The 25,326-nt window shown below is 32.6% G+C and overlaps 1 protein-coding gene across 3 annotated transcripts in view; it reads left to right on the top strand.

Moving 5' to 3' along the window:
- Positions 1-1,127: 1,127 nt before the first annotated feature.
- The window catches only part of clcn2b (chloride channel, voltage-sensitive 2b), a 68,981-nt gene continuing 44,782 nt past the window's right edge, over positions 1,128-25,326 (top strand). For 2 of the 3 annotated variants that reach the window (XM_058744744.1, XM_058744745.1), the window contains exons 1-2: positions 1,128-1,321; positions 24,929-25,082. In XM_058744744.1, coding sequence (XP_058600727.1) covers positions 1,271-1,321; positions 24,929-25,082 — 205 coding nt within the window. In that variant the 5' untranslated portion in view covers positions 1,128-1,270. Of the gene's footprint in view, positions 1,322-24,928; positions 25,091-25,326 lie in introns of all 3 variants that reach the window. The other variant, XM_058744746.1, reaches the window with a different exon arrangement.

Genomic DNA, 25,326 nt, shown 5'->3' with positions numbered 1-25,326 from the left:
TCCTTTAATGTTAAACCAGCCAAATTAACATGTTTTTTAATTTTTTTTAAAAACTGGACGCCGAAAACTGGTTCTTGTTTCTGGGAAGCACATAAAGATATGATAAATCATGTTTAATAGACAGACAGAATGCAGTCATAAAGCGTGTGTTCAGTGATTGCTGTATATTTCAGCTCGTTTCTATTTAAAGATTACCCATGTGTTTATGTGAGGTGAATGTTTGATCTGTGAGAGAGGAACCAGGAAAGATCTTCAACAGATCGGCTCGACTTTCAGCTTCAAATGCATTCTTTTGCTGCATGTTTTGTCAATAAATTAAAGTCTGATCGATCCTCTTTGAATAAAAGCATCTGCTTTCACTTGTTGCATCATTTCTAGCTGCTGTTCATCATTTATATACACATCTGAGATATACCAATTCAGGTAAATTGAGTTAATTTTGAAATTACGACTGTAGGCCTATACATGTAATCACATAAGACATATACTATATTAGATGTGAAATCACCCTATCATGTGTCAAACAGTATTGCATTTCAAAATTGTTCCTAGATAGCATTTTTAGGCATCTTTGTTATTTTTTATTTTTTATTTTTTTCATGTCAAAGTAAATTATTGACATAATTGTTTTTACACTGATGCTATGGACGCAATATCAATACATGCAATAAAAATACGGACCGTATCCTTAATCTTTGTATTGTTTTTTTTTTTAAACAATAAAACCTCTTCTATTGTTTGTCTCAAAGCATTTTTTTTTAAATTTTGTTATTATAATGCTAAAACTAGCTTTTAAGATGTTAAAAAGAAATTTGTTACTCTTTTATTTTTAATAAACCCTCTTTTTAAAAACATAATTGACCACAATATCAATACATACAGTACAAATAGGGATAGATAGATAGATAGATAGGGTTTCGTTTAAAAACCCTTAATTATTTGTTATTCTGCTTTATTTTCAATAACACCTATGTTTGTGTTCGGAGCGTGTCTGTGATGCGGTCTATGTAGGGCACTCGGAACGTGTATGGACACAGGTTGCGTGAGCGCGTAGTGGGCGGGGTTTCTCCGTAAGCCCCGCCCCACGCTCCGCCGAACACAAACTTCTTTCTCAGAGCAGAGCCGCAGAAGTCAGTCACGCAGCGTGACGTTACGCAAGAGCCGCGCTTCCACGCTCGCGTCGAGAGGCTTCTGCTGTTTCGTGAGCTCTCCTCCGCGCGTGTGAGAGTGTGTGAGTGTGTGTGTGAGTGTGTGTGTGTGAGCTGCAGACATGGCTGTGGACGGAACGGAGCAGCGCGCGCTGCAGTATGAGCAAACTTTGGTGAGTTGTGTTTGTTTGTTTGTGTCTCTCGTGTTCTGTCGTTATCTCTCAGACTCTGATTGTGTTTATCAGTCGTTCTCGGCTGTATAGAGCTGTCAGTCGTGTTTGTGTGACTCTTGACTTGTTGATGAGTGTCTGTTGCTATCTTGGACTGTTGTTTGAAGTATCTGTCTGTTTTTAGTTCATGTCAAAGTTGAGTAACAATTATGATTCATAAGTCATGACATGATGAGCTGGAATCAGATCTCTGTATCTGTCTCTCTTTCTCATCTCTTTCACTCCCTGACAGTCTCTCTCTCTCTCTCTCTCTCTCTCTCTCTCTCATTCTGTGTATTTCAGTGGTCCAACACAATATTTGTAGTAATATTAACAGAATTATTTAAGATTTACTAATATATATATATATATATATATATATATATATGCACATGCATATGCATATGCATGTGTGTGTGTGTGTGTGTGTGTGTGTGTGTATATATATGCGTGCGTGCATATATCTCAAATTATGTAATTATAAATATACTTTAATTTTATATTTACGTGATATTTTATTATTATTGTATGTGCACAAATTAAATGATTCAAATAGAAAATATTTCACAATTTTACTATTTTTATTTTTGATCAAATAACTGCAGCCTTGGTGAGCAGCAGAGACTTTCTTCCTTAAAAAAAAGAAAAGAAAAAAGTTATTATTCCAAACTTGGATATATTTTTAAGAGTTGCTTTTAAAAACCACAAGCAATTTTGTGATTCTAGACATTTCTTTTAAATAAATGAATAATATCATGTAATATAAGGTGCCAGCACTGCTTTAAAAGGTTTTATTTTAGTATTTGTTATTTTACTCATTTGTACAATACAACCTGTTTATTGTCTCCAAAGTAGATTTAAAAAAAAAAAATTATGTATTGCTAATATATTTTTAACTGACATTGAGTGTTTCAATATAGGTAAAATAATTCAATTCTTTATTTTGTGATTCTAGAAGTTTTATTTTTGTTTATATATATATATATATATATATATATATATATATATATATATATATATATATATATATATATATATATATATATAATATATTATAACATAATGTAATAATAAAAGGTGCCAAAACTGATAATAAAATTACTTAATAAAATTGAATTTTACTTATTTATACAATAAAAACCTTTTTATTGTCTCCAAAAGATTTATAAAGCTAAAACTAGCTTATATAGTTATATATTATATTTTTATTTAACAGACATTAAGAGTTTCAATATAGTTACATGTATTAATAAATTCATTTTGTGATTCTGAATAAAAAAAAAAAAAAATAAAAAAAAACAATATAAATATATATATATATTTTTTTTTTTTTTTTTTATTTATTTATAAATAATTTGTGACTCTGGAGCAGAAAAGCAGTCATAAGCAGCACAGGTATATTTGTAGCAATAGCCAACAATACATTGTATGGGTCAAAATTATACATTTTTCTTTTATGCCAAAAATCATTAGGATATTAAGTAAAGATCATGTTCCATGAAGATATTTAGTAAATTTCTTACCGTAAATATATCAAAACTTCATTTTTGATTAGTAATATGCATTGCTAAGAACTTAATTTGGACAACTTTAAAGGTGATTTTCTCAATATTTAGATTTTTTTTGCACCCTCAGATTCCAGATTTTCAAATAGTTGTATCTCAGACAAATATTGTCAGATCCTAACAAACCATACATCAATGGAAAGATTATTTAATCTCAATTTCACAAAATTGACCCTTATGACTGGTTTTGTGGCCCAGGGTCTGTCTGTGTGTGTTGCTCTGGGTTTGTGTGCGCTGAAGGTGAAGGAGTTGGCTGTGTTTATACTGTATCTGAACAGGACATCTGGTTTGGTTTGCTGATGGTTCGGCTGATAGTTTTGCTGTCGTTCAGAGCTCAGCAGGAGTTACTGAAGTGCTGCTGATTAAATATGACTCGTTTACGGCGGGTGAATTATTGCTCGTTTATTTTGCTCAAACACCCGTAGCCCAAAACTCATCAGATCTCCACAGGAGTTCATTTATATGTGTAATTAATTAGCAGAAGAGCTCAGCGTGTGCTTGCATAACTATTGTTTGGGGGCAAAATTATCTTCAAAAAAAGTGACTGAAATCTGGGACCTCATCAAAATGAAAAAAAAAAAAGATTTGTAATGCAATTTTTTTTTTTTATCTAAATTTTTTTTGTTTATGTTTTACATATTCAATGTATGCATTTATATATACACACACGCATACATACACACACATTTTTATATTTATTATATTATGTTAATAGCCTGTAATATTTACATGCACACACATACATATATGCCTAAATGTATTAAAATTATATGGAATTTTTCATGTAAGAAAAAAATATAAAGTGTGTGTGTGTATATATTATTTATTTTATATTTTACATACCATAGTTTATATATATATATATATATATACATACATGTACATATACATACATGAATGTAAAAAAAAAAAAAAAAAGTTACTTAAAATGTGTTATTGATTAATTATTAAACATGACATTTATGTGTCTAGATATATATCTTGCATATGTCTCTATGTCAATAGCTAAATCTTTAAGTAAATCTAAAAGTAAATGTGTATTGGCCATAAATGTCTTTATCATTATTACAAAAGAAAGATAAAGTTTCTGTATCAGTAATTATGCAATCAGGAGCTCTGCTGAACCAACACAATCTCTCTCTCTCTCACACACACACACACACACACACACACACACACACAGGCCTTTGTTGTTGAGTGTGTGTGAAAGAGAGATCAACGATTGGGAACCAACAGAGAACTGAAACACTCATCACTTCCCAAATATGTCTCTGATTTATTGGAGTGATTTGTTAACCTAAAAATGCATCTCTGATTTGCCAAACCAATTGTCTCGTAATTATTGTAGGGCGGGGCTTGATTTATTTAGTAGGAGTTGATTGGACGGTGAAAAATCTGTTTCATTCCAGAAAAAAAAAAAAAAAGTTGTAATCTGATTTTAGTCTCACTTTCATCTCTTCTTTCACCACTCTGAGCAATTTTTGTATTGAGTGAATAAACGTAGGTTGCTGTTGACCTTGAGACAGACGTGCATTGTGGGTAAGACAGTTAATGGGATTAAGCGAGAACAGGAACTTTAGTTTGACATCACTTCCTGTTTTCTTTGAGTCTTTCTGTCAGTTCAAGTCAGGCTGATGTCTTGTTCTGTTTCTGGCATTGATTGAAATTAAACTGCACTAGTTTTGCTTTACATGTGAGGTTCTTATTGTTATAAATGCCACTAATAGAATCAGACGTCACTGAAACGCTCATAAATCATGTCAGATCTACTGATGCTGACAGGTTTAGCTATTATTATCGCAGTGTTTTAATGTCGAGGTGAAATCCTGGAATAATTGAATCAATAAATGTGTTTTCATCGGAGCTGATAATATAACGCTTACATATGAAGTTATAGATTAGTTTTCTTCTTGATCTTTTCATTCACATTTTAAATGAGAGACTGGAATAGTATTTTCTTGTTGAACATATTCTAATAATCTTTGTTTCATTTATTAGTGTGTTGTTCATTCTGCGTTATTTTTTTATCATGTGACAGTTTCAAATGTTTATAACATGATGATAATTGCTTAAACTTTTATTATGGTATATTGAATTATGGTAAAAAACAGGTTGAAAAGATAAAAAAACTTCAGTGTTGTACTATTAAGAAAAAGTTTAATAACTTCCTTCAAATAGCAAAAAGAAATAGCTAATAAAAATGCAATTAATAGAAGTAAACCTGTTTCAAACAGTGCAAGAACAACTTTAAAGAGAACATTTCAACCAAAATCAAATTTATTTATTTATTTATTTATTTATTTATTTATTCTGGGCTCAGTTTATAAAAACTTGGAGTTTGCAGGAAAAAAAAATGGTGCAGAAAAATGTAAATTTCAGAAATAATTACTAATTCCTTTCATATTTAGGCATAATTCATGTTTATGAATTAAACATGAAATTTTGAAGTATAAAGACTGAAATAGTATTTTTCTACTGTATAAAAGACTAGCAACTTATTTTTGAAATTGAAATAAAAAATAAAATAAAAAAACTACAAAAATAATGTAAGATCCAAATCTCTGCTGATGTGCAACTCGAAAAAGAAAAGTAGTAGTATATAAATATTTTCAAAAATCCCTTTGTATTTTTGTATTTTCTATGGTGTGTATCAAACAACTCCAAAAACTTAACGATATTTAAGTTAGAAATATCTGATATAAATAAAAAAATATCTATTTAAGTAACACACACCAAATATTGAATATACAGTATACATATTTATTTAGAAAAAATCACTTTTAATCTGGACAAAAACATAACAGCTCAGAAAATAATATTTAAATGTTGGTTGATTTTTAAAAATTTTATTTATATTCTTTAATTGTTTCTCTTGCATTGTTTGAAATGTTTACTTTTTTTATTATTATTGTGTATAGTTTTATTGTATATTATTAATGTTTTTTGTTATTTGAAAAAAAGTCAAATTTTTTCTTAAGATTACAACTCTGAAGTTTATCCTCTGTTTGTTTCAGCAATTATCATGATATAAACATTTGAAACGTCACATACCGTCAGATGGTGTAGATATAAGTTAAAGTAAAATGAAAAGAAACGCACGAGTAAATTCAGGGAGAGAGAGAGTTTTTTCGAGTTGGTGGTCTGATCTGCAAACACAAAGGTCGCAGGTTCAATCTCAGGAAGGTTGAAGAGTTACAGAGATGCTTGATGAGATTTTAACCTCATATACTATATAGTTATACTAGTAAAACTGTGTGGATTAAAGAGTACCTGCTTAACGACAGACATCCCACACTGCAAAAAAAAAAAAAAAAAAAAAATTCTATTTCGCCTTTTAGTCTTGTTTTCAGTACAAAAATTACTTGAGATATAAGGTCTTGTTTTCTGAAGAAAAATTATTCAAATTAAGCGAGTTTCTGCTTAAAAACAACAACAAAAAATTGATTTGGATAATCATTTCTTCTTATTATCAATGTTGAAAGCAGTTGTGCTGTTTTATATTTGTGTAAATATGCAAATTTTAGGATTAAAAGTTCAGAAAAATGGCATTTATTTTGAAATACACTGGAAAAATGATATGATCACTAAGACATGGCTTATGTTTTTATATTACTATAATCAACAAATTTTTAGTAATTTAAATGAAATTCAACTTAGTTTAATTTAAGTTGACATGACAACTAAGTTGATTATACATGAAAATTTAAGGCAGCATCTGAACTTAAGTGTTTAAGTTTTGTTACATTGTAAAAGACTTTGTAGCTTTTGATCAATTTCGTGTGTCCTTGATAAATAAAAGCATTAATTTATTTATGCTTGTAATAAAAAAGTCTTGTTTACAGTGCAAATGTCTAAACATGTGGGTGGGGGAATTATCAATATTAAGTGAGTTTTTAAAAGTATAGCAAAAATGTGGGGTAAGAAAATTAACTTATTTCTTATGCAGTTTTGCTTCTCAAGTAAACGTATCTTTAGATATTTATACTAGAAAACAAGACAAAAATACTGAGTAAGGATTTTTTTTTTTTTTTTTTGCAGTGCACTTAACTGTTTTTCTTATATCTGTTTAAAAAGTGTATTATTTATTACTTTTCTACACACTTACGTGTTGATTTAACATCTTTTTGATCGCATACAAAGCAGGCCGAGAATAAAGGAGAGCAAACACGCACACAGGCATCAGCGTCAGGAATGATGAATCTCCATCAGTAATGTGGTGAGCGAGTTCAGTCCCGCCGCTGAACGTTTAAAGGAATTAAATGACAAGTCTGAAACGAGGAGAAGAAAGTAAGGAAAACAAACCGCATTGAATGAAAGAGTACGACTGCGCACCCTAGTAAACACAGACATGTAGAAATAGCCAGAATCAAAGACGCATGCGTGTGTGTGTCAGAACTGGAATAAATGTGAGGTCGTAGAGATCAAAACAATACATTATGATGTATTTCCTCTTATGTGACCAGACCAACAGATAAACCACCCGCAGCTCATAATGAATGCATTTAACTCTATTTCTCTAGTTTCTTTCGTCTGTGAGCATAAAGTCTGGTCCACATTGCTGTTTATTTTTGCTGTAGACAGGAAGAGATAATCAGACTGACTTGTTTTGCTAAACCTTTGTTTATTTCTGAAGTGATTTAATCAAAACGCTGAATGTCTTTCAAAGATTTGATGTGATGAAGCACAAACTTTGTCAAATCAAGTGACTAGTTCTTCCTTAAAAGTGTAATATTATCAGTCTGGAACTTGTAAACATGACTTTGTTTCCTGCTGGACAGATAAGGGTGAAATCCCGTAAAAAACACCACAAGTCATAAACACACACAAAGGTTTGGGGTTCTTCTGCTCGCTAAGGCTGCATTTATTTCACCACAAATGCTGTAAAAATTGTGATATATTATTATAATGTAAAACAGCTGTTTTCTATGTGAATATGTGTTAAACTGTAATTTATTTCTGTGATGCGCAGCTGTATTTTCAGCATCATTACTGCAGTCTTCAGTGTCACATGATCTTCAGAAATCATTCTAACATGCTCAAGAAACATTTCTGATTATTATCAATGTGGAAAGCATTATTCACAGATGAATAGAAAGTTTAAAAGAACACCATTTATTTGAAATAGAAAGCTGTTGTAACATTAGAAATGTCTTTACTGTCACTTTTCATCAATTTAATGCGTCCTTGCTTAATAAAATGATTAATTTCTTTAAAAAAAAAAAATCTTACTGACCACGTATTTTAAATGATGGTGTGACTTATTTATTTTCGTAGAGTATCTCAAAATTAAGCCCATTAATTCTCATTACCATAATTAAGCTAGATATTTTTCTTTTGATTTTTTTTTTTTTTTTTTATGTTTATTCCCATTGCGAAAAACAAAAGCACGCCATTTCTCAATTCATTCAGCACAACCTTGTTCTATTTTTTACCATAAATTGAATAGCATTAAAACAAATACTACCATGAAGTACACATTCTTTACATAATTTAAATAATACATCATCATTTTACTGTGAGTTTTGTTTATAAATGTGCTTAATTGTGCTGAAAACAATATTGCAATGCAAAAATCTTAAAGGAGACATTAGATGCCCATTTTGATGCCAAGTTGATATGATTCTTTAGGGTCTTAATGAAAAGTCTATAACATACTTTGGTTAAAATTTCTTAATGGTAGAGTGAAACAACACCCTTTTTACCCTGTCAAAAACAGCTCTGTTCACAGCGAGCCGTTTCGGTGCATGTCCCTTTAAATGCTAATGAGCTCTGCTGACCCCGCCCCTCTCTTCTGTGGGGGAACATATAGTATATGTTCTTTATTACATCCAACAACAAAACACCTCAATCGCTTAGAAGTCATTCTTGTGTACACACACTGCCAACACACATTTATGTTCAAACAACTAGAATTTTGCATCCGATGACCCCTTTAATGATTCTCAATGGAGGCAATGCAAAATAATTGTGCCAGAGATTCAACTGCATTCCATCCTTGTTATTTTGTGAGATTTTTGTAATCTGCATTGCATCAGACTCTTTCTGCCGCTGTTTCTTGTAATTAGATATTGTTTGTCTCTGTCTGTGTTCACATGTTTACAAGCAATACGTTTGTTCTTCTGTGAGTTAATTTGTTAAACAAGCTGCTATCAGAATGTATTTGTGTGATATCCCATGTACACGCACACACACACACACACACACACACACACACACACACACACACACACTCAGTCTTTGTTTATAGTCCTCTGAACACCTGCAAACAGCCTCGGGCAGTAATTTCTCTCTTTCTGTGGGTCATTCTCAATTTCCTGCAGTACTAGAGTTGAGAACACCCTCCTCAGTGTGTGTGTGTGTGTGTGTGTGTGTGTGTGAGAGCTGGGTAAAAACAGCTTTCTTCTGGACCGCGTCCAGCGCCGCTCCATCAATCTTTACATGTTTCTATTGAGCCAATGGGCTGATGTGATCGTGGTTGCCATGGATACGCGTCATTTTCTTAGAGTCCTTTTGTAGAGTGAGAAATACTGTACAAATCCAGCTGTCTCTCTCTCTCTGGTTTCTGGGAGTGAAGGATTCACTCTTCTCTTTTATTCATTCATTCTCTCCTCTCTCACGGGAAGCGTGATGAATGGAGTGAGACGGATCTCACACACACACACACACACACACACACAAAGTTCACTCAGGTGTGTGAGATTTAATGAGGGTGTTGTTTACTGAATAGAATGTGTGTTTGTTTGTATGGTACGTTGTTTATGACTGAACGTCCCCTGAACGATAGTAAAAGCAGCCGACAGTCCCATGGGTGAAAGATATAGTAAATAATGTCTTAATGAAAATGTTCAAAGGTTTGTGAGCAGTTTTAGAGGCAGAGATAGAAATAAGGTCCTGTTTACTCGTGTTAGTTATTAACTTTAATAATAGCTAAATAAATAAATAAAACTTCAAAATAACATAAAATAAAACTGTTCATTGGTAGTTCATGTTAGCTCAGGTCCATTAAATAATATTAACTGATACAATTTGTCATTGTTATGTTAGTTAATGTAATTAACTAATGTTAACAAATGAAACGTTACCAAATTATCATTAGCTCTATATAAAAACTGAAGTTGCACAGCATGATTGAAAACAAACAAACAAACTGGATTTGAATGCATTTCAGCTTAGATTTCATAATGTTGTTCTTTTTAAAATATCATTCAAAAGAAAAAATAAGAAAAATATTATAGATATATTTTATTAAAGAAAGTAAAGCTATTTTATACTATTGGACCATTTTGCTTGGTGGCATTATTTAAAATTATAATAATAATAAATGATACCAATTTTTGTCTTTCATTGTGTATATATATATATATATATATATATATATATATATATATATATATATATATATATATATATATATATATATATTTGTATTTGTTTTTCTCAATTGTGATTTTTATTTTTAAATTTTTTTTCATAACTGTGCAATACTTTTTATTTATATTTGTCATTTAAAGCCAATAGAACAAATACTATGAAAAATTCTTGACACACATTCTTTATCCATCTGTTTTTCTGCATTATAATCAGAATGGGTTTTTGTTCTTAAATTATGAAAATAAAACGGGCCAGAAAATCATCATTATTTATTATCTAAACACAGATGTGACACATCAGTTTGTTTAAAATAATGGCAACACTTTCAATAAGATCTCTTATATTAACATTAATGCATTAGCTAACAGAAACTATGAAAGAGCCATTTATTTTTTACAGCATTTATTAATCGTTCACAGTGCATTAACTAAATTACATCCATTTTTTTTTTTTATAACATTAACAGATACAATTTTACATTTTAATAGTAAATGTTGAAATTAGCATTAACAAAGATTCTGCAGCATTTATCAAGGATTGTTAGTTCATGTTAACTAATGTAGGCAACTTCATTTAACTAATAAGACCTTTATTTGTGTTCTTCAAATTTGAACTAACTCTTTTTAACATTATTGCACAAATAAAGTGCTGCTGGAATAACACACTGAATCTCAGGTCTGCTCTTTCTTTGCCTGGACTTTCCTGCAGACATAAGAGACAGTGAGTGGATGTGCACAGACAGCGGCATGTTTGGAGGAAACGTCTGGTTGTATTTATTGTAAATGTGTCTATTGCTGCATGTCGAGACGTCAAATGTAACCAAAGATTTTCCACAACAGAAACAGTGTCTTTGTTTGGTGAAAACACGCGTTTGCATCCCAACATCAAACCCTGATCGCTTCATCTGTCGTCAGGTCACAGGCTTTGAAGAGTTCAAGGCTTTAAATTGATTGTCATATGTATCAACTAATGTCTTATTAGAATATCTTTTTATACTAATGTTTTAAAAACTATTATTATACAATATTATTTATATGTTTGCTGTCTGAACACAAAAGCCTATAAGGGTGTTGCACTCTAAAAGTGATAAGTTGACTTAACTTAAAAAAATTGAGGAAACCCGTTGCCTTAAAAATTTTAAGTAAATGATAATTAAAAAAATAAGTGAAGTGAATTGTCAAGTTCACTTAACTTTTTTTTTTAAAATTATTTATTTAATAATTTTAAGGCAACGGGTTTCCTAATTTTTTTTAAGTTAAGTCAACTTATCACTTTTTACAGTGTGACAACATTAACAAAAAATACATTTATCCTAAATACACTTAATAAAACACAAATGTATGTTATTTGTATAACCAAGTCAAAATATGTTTAATATTTAACTAATTTAATTTTGTTGCTACAAAAAAAGTTGTAATTAACATTTAACATTTTAATAATTTTACAATGCAAAAAGAAATGTATTCTAAATTAAACTCATAATATTTTTAGTGTTTATCTTTTCATATTTATTTTGGCACAAAAAAGGCACATGCATGTCCATTGCAATTAACTTTTTATTCAATTTAATTGTAAATACAAGTAATATATTTAGTATAGTAAATTTAGTATAGAAATTAATATATACACACAGAAGCAGTCATAAGCAGCACAGGTATATTTGTAGCAATAACCAAAAATACATTGTATGGGTCAAAATTATAAAAAAAAAATTATGGCAAAAATCATTAGGATATTAAGTAAAGATCATGTTCCATGAAGATATTTTGTAAATTTCTTACCGTAAATATATCAAAACTTAATTTTTGATTAGTAATATGCATTGCTAAGAACTTCCTTTGAACAACTTTAAAGGTGATTTTCTCAATATTTAGATTTTTTTGCTCCCTCAGATTCCAGATTTTCAAATAGTTGTATCTCAGACAAATATTGTCCTAATAAACAGACATGTCATGCATGTTTGTTGTAATTAGGCTAACATCTTAATCGTTTTAATATGCATGTTTTATTATCTCTGCTTGTTTATGCAATACAATGTGACAAAAACTGTAAAGTAGTGCAGTAGGCCTACACCACTAACAACAAACTGTTTTGAAAACTCTCACACTACTGAAAAATATAGTTAAAGTAGTATCTTCATTACTTGTAGTTAGTCCCTTATTAGCTGTTACAAAAGTAGAGCTTTTGTGGTTGTTCTTACACACACGCACACACACCTGTGTACATGAAAACACACACCGTATCACCACAGTACCTGAGTTCTGAGAAGAGAGGCGTGGCTTCAGTGAAAGTCTTCATTTCACAAGGATCAGAATGTCTTGATAACCTCTAGAAAACTCTGTCTGCATTCCTCCACAATCCATTGTGAGACACACACACAGTTAATACTCGCACACAAAAGTCTTTAGAAAGAACAGATTTTATCTGTGTTATGGATTTGCATGGATCTGATGTCAGAGTATCATGTGCAGTCACGTATTAATATTTAAAAACTTAAAAAAACTTAAAACATTTCTTACAGTGACAAAATCAGTATTATCTAGTTGTGATGTACTTTAAACTGATAAGAATTTCAGATGTTAGAATTGATAAAATAACACTTCAGAGTAGTGTGTGTGTGTGTGTGTCTCTTCAGTACAGTCTGTTCTACTTAGTCCAGGCAGCTGATTGGCTCTTTTCATCTCATAGCTCCGCCCAGTAATGTTTTTCAGCTCATAAGTCATATTAGTAGTTTTGTAACATGTTTCTGAAGGCAAATATTATGTATACATATAAAATGTAAAAATTTTAAGTTTTAATTGACGTTTTTCTAAAAAATATGACCGTCTTTGAATGATTTGCATCTTTTTGTGCAAATATCATGTATTATTTTTTAATTAACCTTAAAGTTTTTTTAATAATATGCATAACATTTGCATTAATTCAACCTTAATTTATTTTTCCATGTTACTAAACTTTAATTAAATTTTTAAAATTAACTATAGTTTTAACGTGAAACTTTTGAAGATTGAATCTTTCTGAAAAATGACAAGTTCTTTGAATGATTTGAATCAATGTTTGTGTGAATATTATGTATCCATTTTTTTTAAATTAACTATAGTTTTAACGTGAAACTTTTGAAGATTGAATCTTTCTGAAAAATGACAAGTTCTTTGAATGAGTTGCATTTTTTTGTGCAAATATCATGTATTATTTTTTTTAATTAACCTTAAAGTTTTTTTTAATAATATGCATAACATTTGCATTAATTCAACCTTAATTTATTTTTCCATGTTACTAAACTTTAATTAAATTTTTTAAATTAACTATAGTTTTAACGTGAAACTTTTGAAGATTGAATCTTTCTGAAAAATGACAAGTTCTTTGAATGATTTGAATCAATGTTTGTGTGAATATTATGTATCCATTTTTTTTTAAATTAACTTAAAGTTTTAACTTTAAACTTATAGACTTGTAATTGACATCATTTTGAAAAATAACAAGTCTTTGAATGATTTGCATGTTTTTTGTGCAAATATTATGTATCTTTATAAAATTAGCTTTAAACTTTTAACTTTAAAGTTTAGATACTAGATATTAAATGCATAGCAAATATTATGTATAATGTCTTTTAACTTTAAAGTTATATTTGCAATATTTGCGTTTGTGTACATATACTCTTATTTTTTTCTAATTAACTTTAGTTTTAACTTTAAACATTTAAAGTTTTAGTTGTCATCTTTAAAGTTCTTTAAATGATATGAATCAGTGTTTGTGCAAATATTTATCATTTTTTTTAAATTAACTTTTAAAAATGTAAAGTTTTAATTTACCTCTGTTTGAAAAAACTACCTTTTGTAATGCATTTTATTTATTTTTGCATATTTTTGGTGTGTTTGTGTTCAGACCTGTCAGGGTGACCTGAGACTCGATTACGTTCAGAGGCTTTAGTGTTATTGTTGTATAATTGTGTTTTTGTTCTTTTTGTATTGTTTTGGTTCAGAGTATGTTCTTGTTCCTCGAGCTTTTATGTGCTTAGATTTAAGACCCAAATATGAAACCAAATCCTGAGATTTATACACACACACACACACACACACACACACAGGTACTTAATTGTATTTCTGAGTAAATGGAGAATTATCTCATCACATGTGAAGAAAAACTTAATTCCAGTTAATTCTCTAATGTCAGAAAGAAGTCAAGTGTGTGTGTGTGTGTGTGTGTGTGCGTGTCTTGGGTGGTAATTCATAACCATATTGTTTCCGTTTGTTTATTCTTTATCAGTGTTTCCTTCAACTTCTTATCATCTCTTATATTTTCCATTGTTCTGTCGTCTGTTTTTTTGCCCTCTGGCTCTTTTCCAGTCTGCTGTTTTAAGTTCAGATTAAGAAGACACCTCTAATAACTTAATGCACAAAAGCGCTGTGTGTGTGTGTGTGTGTGTGTGTGTGTGTGTGAGTGTGAAGAGCTGTCAGCACATCATTGTCTCAGCTTTTCTATTTTTTCTCTCTCTCTCTTTCTGCAGATGGAATGTTATTTTTTGTAAGTCCATTACAGAAATTGACAGCTGACACAGCACACGGTGCATATCAGTTTAATGTGCTTTATTGGCTTAAAAACATTTAAATAGTCACAGCAGTGCAGTAAATAAGTTACATCAAAGTACAACAACAAAAGGTCAAATGGAGTAAACAGGTCACGATAAAATACTTAACCCTCCTATCACATTCGGGTCAGTTATGTACAAATTTGTGAAACATGATAAAGTTTTAGTACGGGAAAAAATGTGCATATGGATTAAATACAGACTACAGAAGATTTACCATGTTTTTTGCCAAAGCATATTGCATTATTTTTTATTAAGGACACTTGTTTTAAATTGCAAAATAAAATTAAACTTATATGAAATAACTCACTTTAATATGCATCAATGTTATTTTATTATAATTTATGTCTTATTATATTTTTACTATTAATTTTAATTTTATATTTTTATTGTTAGTAATTTTAAGTGCTTTTCCCATTTTTATCATTTTTTAAATCGTACTATTTTTTTTAATTTCAATTTTAGTTTTAGTTTTTGTTTATTTCCAGTTAGTAATTTTAGTGCTTCAGTTTAAACTAAATGGAAATTAAACATGTTGCTTTGGCAATTTTTTTTTTAAGTAATATTACATTTAAATTAAAATTTAAAAATAATTTTAAATGATTATTTATTTACATTGTGATGTAAAATTTTCGTTTTAAAGCAGAACATAAATTATAGTTTATTTATAGTTTAGTTTATAGTATGTGAAAAAAAAATTAAATGGATTAAGACTCAAAATACAGATTATTAAAAAAAAAAAAAAATTAAGAGAAATAACCAATCAGGTAAATTTTGACCTGGAAGTGAACTGTGGTTTTACACATGAAATTGTGCATTAATTCAAAAACTGATTTCATTTATTTAATCTGTGAAAGTATAAATAATGACTGTAACATTAAAGGAATAGTTCATCTGAAAATGAAAATTCAACCAAGCAGTTTTGGCTCCCATTGACTTTTAATGGAAGTCAATGGGGCCCAAAACCATTTGGTTTCAACATTCTTCAAAATATCTTACATATGATGACAGAATTTTTATTTTTAGGTGAACTATACCTTTAAATGACCAGTGCCAGACTTGAATATATGCTATTGCATTTCATTGGATGAGATATCACGTTTCTCTGCGTCACTCATTGAATTCCTGCGTTTTCCCGTTTCTTGTGTTTCTCTGCTGTTTCTCACACACACACACACACACACACACACACACATTGTGTCAGTATTGTCACAGCTGTAATACTCACCCTGGACATGATGTACTGTGCCATTCACCGCAGGAAAACACACACTCTTTAGGACAGACTCCCTCTGTGTGAGTGTGTGAGTGTGAGTGTGAGTGAGTGTGAGTGTGAGTGTGTGTGTGTGGCACTGAATGGTGTCACAGTGATGCATCTGAGCACGTGCAGAAGGAACAGCTCACTTTGTGTTCGATCGCCCACAGAGCCGGACCACAAACACCTCTGTCTCCTCTCTCTCTCTCACACACACACACACAGAGACGGAGAGATGGATGGATGATGGATGCAGCTGTTGGTTTCACACAGTGAACACAGTTCTGACGCTGTCAGAGTTCACGCCGTCCGTCTCGCTCTCCATCAGGACCCAATAACTAGAGTTTTCCCACGTTTTTTATTTGACCAAAACATATTGCATTATTTTTCTCAAATGAATTGAGAACAATTGTTTTAAATGGCTAAATAAAATGAATAAAATGCAACTGATATGAAATAATGAACTCTTTTTTTATGTATTAATGTTATTTTAGTGTTGTTTGTTATTATAGTTTTATTAATATTTTAATAGCTATTATTTTTATTTTAAACTTTTAATTTTAGCTTAATGTTTTATAATTTTGTTGAATACTTTTGTAATTTTTATTGTAATTTTTTCTACTACTATTTAGGGTTAATTTATTTTAAATAGTCACATTTAAATATATTCATATTATATATAACGTCATATATTTAAATTGTCAGTTTTAGTCATTTTCATCTTTTACTTAAACTAAATAAAAATTAGACCAGTTCCTCTGGCAACTAACTGAAATTATTATTATTAATAATTTATTAAATTTCCATTTTTAATTTTAATTTTAGCTTAATTTTTATTATTATTATTTTTTTTTATTTAATACATTTTTAGTGCTGTGTGTTTGTGTATATAATTATACTATTTATATAATTATATTAGGTTTCATTTATTTTTTTATTTCAATCCTAGTTTTAGTTTTTATTTATTTCCATTTAGTAATTTTAGTACTTTGGTTTAAACTAAATAAGATTAGACGCATTGCTTTGGCAACTGACTGAAAGAAGTTACAGATTTGATTTCAGATAATATTTTTATAATATTTTGATGTAGCTTTTATTATTACCTTTTCATTTTAGTTTTAGCTTAATTTTTTGTCAATTTTAAGTGCTTTTAACATTTGTTTTAATATATATATATATTTTTTTAATTTAGGTTTGATTTATTTTTTATTTAAATTTTAGTTTTAGATTTGACTAATTTACAGTTAGTAATTTTAGTGCTTCAGTTTAAACAAAACAAATTAAACTTTGGCAACTAGCTGAAATAAGTTTGTTTTTCATCTAATATTTCAGTTAACAAAATATTTTCAATATTTTAATTAACTTTAAATCCATAAATATCAAAGTCAATAACTGAATTTGATCTATAAACTCTCTGATATCAGCTTCAAACAAACACAAAGGCTACACAATATCTATTTTTAGCAACTCTCTGCAGTTATTGCTAAATATAATAACTAGCTTCATCTTTCAAAACGGATTTCCTTTCGTCTGACGTCACTGGTTCTTTCTTACCTTTCAGCCACTTGTTGTTTTATCTCAGCTTCTATAAATGAATCTGCTCAGATAAGTGAATGAAAGGCTGTTTTCCGTAAATTCTTAAATAATAATGTAAGTTGTGTGAACTTCGGCGCTCTCCAGCGCTCGTGGTGGCGATGTGATGAACTACACAACACCGCGTGCTGAAGTACATGAGAAAAGAGCGAGAGGTCGTGTTTTTCAGTCTTTGTGTTTACGAGGTTGCTCTGACATCTCTTTCCTGCTGCTGTCGTTCTTCTCTTCGCTTTGTTCGTTTCTCCCACTCGCTGAAAAATTGAAATTCTTCTCACACTGCAGGATGAATAAACCTACTGTTACTCGGCCAAACATCTCTCTCTCTCTCTGCTTTACTTCTGCCTTTCTCTCTCTCTACATGTGTCCGTCTCTGTTTGTTTCTCTTCTATATTTTCTCTTTTCACTCTTTCTTTTTCATCTTTTCTTCATCCCCCTGGTTTTTATGTTCCAACATTTTCAGCTTTCAACGGGTTCAGCAGTGACAGCTTAAACTGTGTGTGTGTGTATCTGATGTGAGAGAGTGTGTGTGTGTGTGTGTGTGTGTGTGTGTGTGTGAGAGTGTGTTTGTGCATGTGTGTTTGTGTGTGTGTGTGTGTATCTGATGTGTGTGTGTGTGTGTGTGAGAGTGTTTGTGCATGTGTGTTTGTGTGTGTGTATCTGATGTGAGAGTGTGTGTGTGTATCTGATGAGTGTGTGAGAGAGAGTGTGTGTGTGTGTGTGTGTGTGTGAGAGAGAGAGTGTTTGTGCGTGTGTGTGTGTATGTATCTGATATGAGTGTGTGAGAGAGAGTGTGTGTGAGAGTGTTTGTGCGTGTGTGTGTGTGTGTGTGTGTATCTGATGTGAGAGTGTGTATCTGATATGAGTGTGTGAGAGAGTGTGTGTGAGTGTTTGTGCATGTGTGTTTGTGTGTGTGTGTGTGTGTGTGTGTATCTGATGTGAGAGTGTGCGTGCATGCGTGTGTATCTGATGTGAGAGAGTGTGTGTGTGTGTGTGAGAGTGTGTTTGTGCATGTGTGTTTGTGTGTGTATCTGATGTGAGTGTGCGTGCATGCGTGTGTGTATCTGATGTGAGTGTGTGTGAGAGTGTGTGTGTGTGTGTGTGTGTGAGAGTGTGTTTGTGCGTGTGTGTGTATCTGATGTGAGTGTGCGTGCATGCGTGTGTGTATCTGATGTGAGAGTGTGTGTGTGTATCTGATATGAGTGTGTGAGAGAGTGTGTGTGTGAGAGTGTGTTTGTGCGTGTGTGTGTATCTGATGTGAGAGCGTGCGTGTGTGTGTGTATCTGATATGAGTGTGTGAGAGAGTGTGTGTGTGAGAGTGTGTTTGTGCGTGTGTGTGTATCTGATGTGAGAGCGTGCGTGTGTGTATCTGATGTGAGTGTGTGTATCTGATGTGCGTGTGTGTGCGCGTGTGTGTGCGTGTTTGTGTGTGTGTGTGTGTGTGTAACTTGTACCCAGAAGTGAGGTAAACCTGACAAAATCTCCAAAAACCTCCCTTTGTAAAAGGATTTAAAAATAAACTAAACTAAAAAAAATTTGGAAATTGTAATAATGCCTGTAGTCTCCTGTAAGGGGTAGGTTTAGGTGTAGGGTTGGTGTAGGACAATAGAATATACCGTTTGTACAGAATAAAAACCATTACACCTATGGAGAGTCCCCATTTAGATAGCTAAGTAAATGTGTGTGTGTGTGTGTGTGTGTGTGTGTGTGTGTGAGTTTAACGGATGTTCAGTAATAAGCGTTCAGTGACCCGTTGAGAAGGTGCGTCAGGTTCAGCTGACTCCAGATCTTTCTCTCTTTGTGTGTGTGATGGATTGAGGTTGAACTTGCTGACTTATTAAGGGCAGATTCTGACTCTCTGAATCTCGTGGTACTCTGGAAGTTCTTGGTACTTATTGCCGATTGTTTTAAATACATTATTGACAATCCAACAGACTCTCCCAAAAAAATACCAAAACACTGAAGAAAGTTAAGAATACTTTCTTATTCTGTTGTTATAGTACATACTACCAATTGTGTAACGTGTAAAGTAATTTTATATTAATTTATATTCTATAGTATCTTAAAATATTTTATTATAGTATATTTGTAGCAATAGCCAGCAAATACATTGTATGGGTCAAAATAATAAATTTTTCTTTAATGTCAAAAATCATTAGGATATTAAGTAAAGATCATGTTCCATGAAGATACTTTGTAAATTTCCTACCGTAAATATATCAAAACTTGATTAGTAATATGCATTGCTAAGAACTTAATTTGAACAACTTTAAAGATGATTTTCTCAATATTTAGATTTTTTTGCACCCTCAGATTCCAGATTTTCAAATAGTTGTATCTCAGCTAATTATTGTCCAACAAACCATACATCAATGGAAAGCGCATTTATTCAGCAGGATATTCGCGTATCAAGCTCGTGCATCTGTGCTGCCGCTGTGAAAAAAGCCTTAGAAAAAGCAATACTGGTATGCATCTTGAGACAAAACGAATGCACCATTTTAAGATCAGTTAGTGCTAAGTGTTAAGTTTCTTTCAGTTGAAACAGCTCAGACTTGCATTTTAGTCTGGGATTAGGCCTAAGCCTTGTTTGTGAAACCGGGGGTCAGTTTTATAGCCTCTCTCTTTCTCCCGTGTGTTTTCTAAAGTTGTTCTGTAGTTGTTGTTGTGGTGGTGTTTTGGTTATAAATATTGCTCGTTAGGGTCAGTCGGGTTGGGGTCACGCGTCTCCTCCCGCCTCTCGCTCGTCCGGCTGCAATTAGCATCGCTTCAAACGCATAGCTGCACACAAATACACACCATAATCATAGCTTTGCACTTCTCGCGGACTTTGTTGTTGCTGCATGTTTGTTTGGATTTATTTTTGCATCTGTATTTCGGTCCCTGCCGACATGAGTCCTGTTTTAAAGGGGTTTTTGAAGGTTTTAGTTAACGTCCGGTTTGATGTGGGTCATGTGACCTCGTGAACCCTTTACAAATCAACAGAAACACAAACCTGGATCCGCGAGCTTTTCTCTGTTTGTTTCTCTGTTCATGACAGTAAACAGTGGATTCAATCTACCTGTGATCCAATGAGCAACTGATTATGTGTTTGTATCCGATCTGAAAGGTGCACTACTGTTCAGAAGATTTTAATAAGAAATTAATACCTTTATTCATTAAGGACGCATTAAATTGATCAAAAGTGACAGTAAAGACATTTCTAATTTTACAGTAGATTCCTATTTCAAATAAATGCTGTTCTTTTGAACTTTTTGTTCATCTGTGAATCCTAAAAAATAAAATGCATCACGGTTTCCACAAAAATATGAACTGTTTTTAATATGGCTAATAATCAGAAATGTTTGTTGAGCAGCAAATCAGCATATTAGAATGATTTCTGAAGATCATGTGACACTGAAGACTGCAGTAATGATGCTGAAAATACAGCTGCGCATCACAGAAATAAATGACAGTTTAACAGATATTTGCATAAAACACAGCTCTTTAAGATTCTAAAAATATATAGTATTTTTACTGTATTTTTGATCAAATAAATGCAGTCTTGGTGAGCAGAAGAAACTTATTTCACAAAGCCTAATCCAGACCAGCTGTGTTCAGCAGTTTTAGTTATTATGAGCCGCAGGGCTTTAAAGCAGCTGGTTGATCAGTTAATAACCTTTTAGAAACCAGCCTCAGTCTTCCAAACATCAGCCTCCACCTTAAGCTGGTTTGAGCTGGACTTTTCAGCAGGGCAGGGAATTCTGGGAAAACACTTCCTGTCTCCCGTATGGAATGCTGACCGAGCAACACACACACACACAGACAGACAGACAGACAGACACACACACACACACTGTCTGCAGGGTTGGTAAGTTTATTAGGTGTTATTAAAGCACCTACGCTGAAACAAAGAGGTTTGGAGGGAAGTGTGTGTGTGTGTGTGTGTGTGTGTGAGAGAGAGAGAGGAGAACAAAGAATCATCTCACTGAAGAAGACTAATATGATAACTGACCTTTGACCTTTGGCCTTTTGGGTGTGTGTGGAAATTTAGAGCTCTCGAGGTCAATCATCTAAATAAAACCTCCACGAAAGATGCAAAATCAGCAGAACAAAGTGTACACGCACATTAACTTTTTTTTTATTACTGTATAATTATGGAAATTATAATTATTGTTTAAATATAAATGTAAATACATTTTAAAATCATATTACATTTTTATTTATAATATGTATATAATATTGTGTATTATTTTATTAATCAAAATGTCAATAATAATTTAAAATAAATTAATAACACAAACGTATGTATGTATATATCTATATAAGAATATAATGTAATTTAAAAAAACATAATTATGTAATGTAATTTAAATTAGATTTTTAAATGTGTTTTATTAATAATAATTTTATCATTGTTAATATTGTATTATTTAAATAGCATGAAATTGATAAATTATTTGTATTTAAATGAAATGAAATAATTAAACATATTTAATAATCTAATTTATTTATTTAAAAATATATATTATTTTAATTTTATAAAATGCATTAAATATATTTATACTTAAATGTTTTATACACTGAACAAAATTATAAATACAACACTTTTGTTTTTGACCCCATTTTTCATGAGCTGAACTTAAAGATCCAAGACTTTTTCTATGTACACAAAAGGCCTATTTCTCTCAAATATTGTTCATAAATCTGTCTAAATCTGTGTTAGTGAGCACTTCTCCTTTGCCGAGATACTCCATCCACCTCACAGGTGTGGCATATCAAGATGCTGATTAGACAGCATGATTATTGCACAGGTGTGCCTTAGGCTGGCCACAATAAAAGGCCGCTCTAAAATGTGCAGTTTTATCACACAGCACAATGCCACAGATGTCACAAGTTTTGAGGGAGCGTGCGATTGGCATGCTGACTGCAGGAATGTCCACCAGAGCTGTTGATCGTCTGAGACCAGCCACCCGGGCAGCTGCTGCAACAATCGGTTTGCATAACCAAAGCATTTCTGCACAAACTGTCAGAACCCGTCTCAGGGAAGCTCATCTGCATACTTGTGGTCCTCATTGGGGTCTCGACCTGACTGCAGTTCGTCGTCGTAACAGACTTGAGTGGGCAAATGCTCACATTCGATGGCGTCTGGCACTTTGGAGAGGTGTTCTCTTCACGGATGAATCCCGGTTTTCACTGTACAGGGCAGATGGCAGACAGCGTGTATGGTGTCGTGTGGGTGAGCGGTTTGCTGATGTCAACGTTGTGGATCGAGTGGCCCATGGTGGCGGTGGGGTTATGGTATGGACAGGTGTATGTTATGGACAACGAACACAGGTGCATTTTATTGATGGCATTTTGAATGCACAGAAATACCGTGACGAGATCCTGAGGCCCATTGTTGTGCCATTCATCCACGACCATCACCTCATGTTGCAGCATGATAATGCACGGCCCCATGTTGCAAGGATCTGTACACAATTCCTGGAAGCTGAAAACATCCCAGTTCTTGCATGGCCAGCATGCTCGCCGGACATGTCACCCATTGAGCATGTTTGGGATGCTCTGGATTGGCTATACGACAGCGTGTTCCAGTTCCTGCCAATATCCAGCAACTTCACACAGCCATTGAAGAGGAGTGGACCAACATCCCATAGGCCACAATCAACAACCTGATCAACTCTGTGTGAAGGAGATGTGTTGCACTGCGTGAGGCAAATGGTGGTCACACCAGATACTGACTGGTTTTCGTACCCCCCCCCCCCCAATACAGTAAAACTGCACATTTTAGAGCGGCCTTTTATTGTGGCCAGCCTAAGACACACCTGTGCAATAATCATGCTGTCTAATCAGCATCTTGATATGCCACACCTGTGAGGTGGATGGAGTATCTCGGCAAAGGAGAAGTGCTCACTAACACAGATTTAGACAGATTTGTGAACAATATTTGAGAGAAATAGGCCTTTTGTGTACATAGAAAAAGTCTTAGATCTTTGAGTTCAGCTCATGAAAAATGGGGTCAAAAACAAGTGTGTTGCGTTTATAATTTTGTTCGGTTTATATATATATATATATGCATGCATACATACAGTTGTGTTAAAAATAATAGTAGTCCAACACTAACCAGATTAATCCCTGTTTTTGGTAGAAATTATATTTCTACATGGCAAATATGTTACTAGTAGTCGTGGTAGAGTAATAGAAAACCAACAGTCATGACATGCATGCTGTTGATTCTGTGTAATTGAATCATTAATTGAAAAGGGCATGTTCAAAATAATAGCAGTGTGAGTTTAATTAGAGAGATAAATCATTCTGTGAAAAAACTGGTGTCAAACAAATGGCCCAGTGCATGTCTCTCTGAAAATCTGAGTAAAATGGGTCGTTCCAGACATTGTTCAAAAGAATAGCATACTTTGATTAAAAAGTTGATTAGAGAGGGGAAAACATGAAGAAGTGCAGAAAATGATAGGCTGTGTTGGGCCTATTTATCACATTCCAGGGATCATGGATCAGTTTAAGTACATTAAAATACTTCGAGGTTATGTTGCCTCATGCCGAAGAGTTAATGGCCTTGAAATGGGTGCTTTAACAAGACGACGACCCCAAACACGCCAGTAAACCAGCAGCATCTTGGTTCCAGACCAACAAGATTAACGTTACGTGGCCAGCCCGGTCTCCAGACCTTAATCCAATAAAAAACTTTTAAAAAAGCTGTTTCTGAGGCAAAACCAAGAAATGCAGAGGAATTGTGGTATCGTCGTGGGCTGTAATACCCGTTCACAGCCGTCAGACTCCATGCACCACAGATTCTCAGAAACCATGGCTATACAACTAAATATTAGTTCAGTCGTTCACAAGAAAGCACTTTTCTGTTTATACAGTAAATGTTTGACTTTGTAAAGAAAAATGCAGACACTGCTATTTTTTTTGAACGGCCTAATATTCCTTTTTCTACACTTTCTGTAAAGTAATAACAAATTTGCTAAATGTTTCTTCATGTTTTGATTTAGAATAGAATGTGCAATGTTCCCAATGCATTTGTGTGGATTGAAGTAAAAGTTATTATAAGGATTTTTATATATATATATCTATAAATTCCATTTATAGGGTGGTGTGTGTGAGATCCCATATTAGTTTATGATCTTTCAGTAATGACGGTGCCTGTATGTTTATTTACTATGGTATGTGTGCATGGGTTTATAGTGTGCTCTCTCGGTCTGTAGATGTATGGGCGTTACACTCAGGAGCTGGGTGTTTACGCTAAAGAAGAGGCCGCCCGGATTCGAGAGGATGGTCGTCACCGGCGCTCTGTTTCTGATCGCGGTCCTCCGCTCAAACTCCTGGAGTACGAGAAGGGACGATGTGTCAGGTGTCGAAGTAAGTCCGTCCAAAACATTACACGGCTTAGATTTTACAAGCAGTGCCCTGCATCAATTCAACATGCAATTTATATCAATACTACTAATAATAATAATTTGGCTTCAGAAAATTAGGTTTGTGTGTTTGTATATTGATAGGTGAAAGTATTGATTCATTTATTAACATCATTTACTGTGTTTCATGTGAACATTGCGCCCCCTATTGGACATAAACACCTTTGCATGCCATTTCTCTCTGACTT

Source organism: Onychostoma macrolepis, chromosome 15 (assembly GCF_012432095.1).
Source record: "Onychostoma macrolepis isolate SWU-2019 chromosome 15, ASM1243209v1, whole genome shotgun sequence".
Classification (NCBI taxonomy): domain Eukaryota; kingdom Metazoa; phylum Chordata; class Actinopteri; order Cypriniformes; family Cyprinidae; genus Onychostoma; species Onychostoma macrolepis.
The sequence above is the reverse complement of the archived record's forward strand: the minus strand, read 5'-3'. Positions and strand labels throughout refer to the sequence as shown.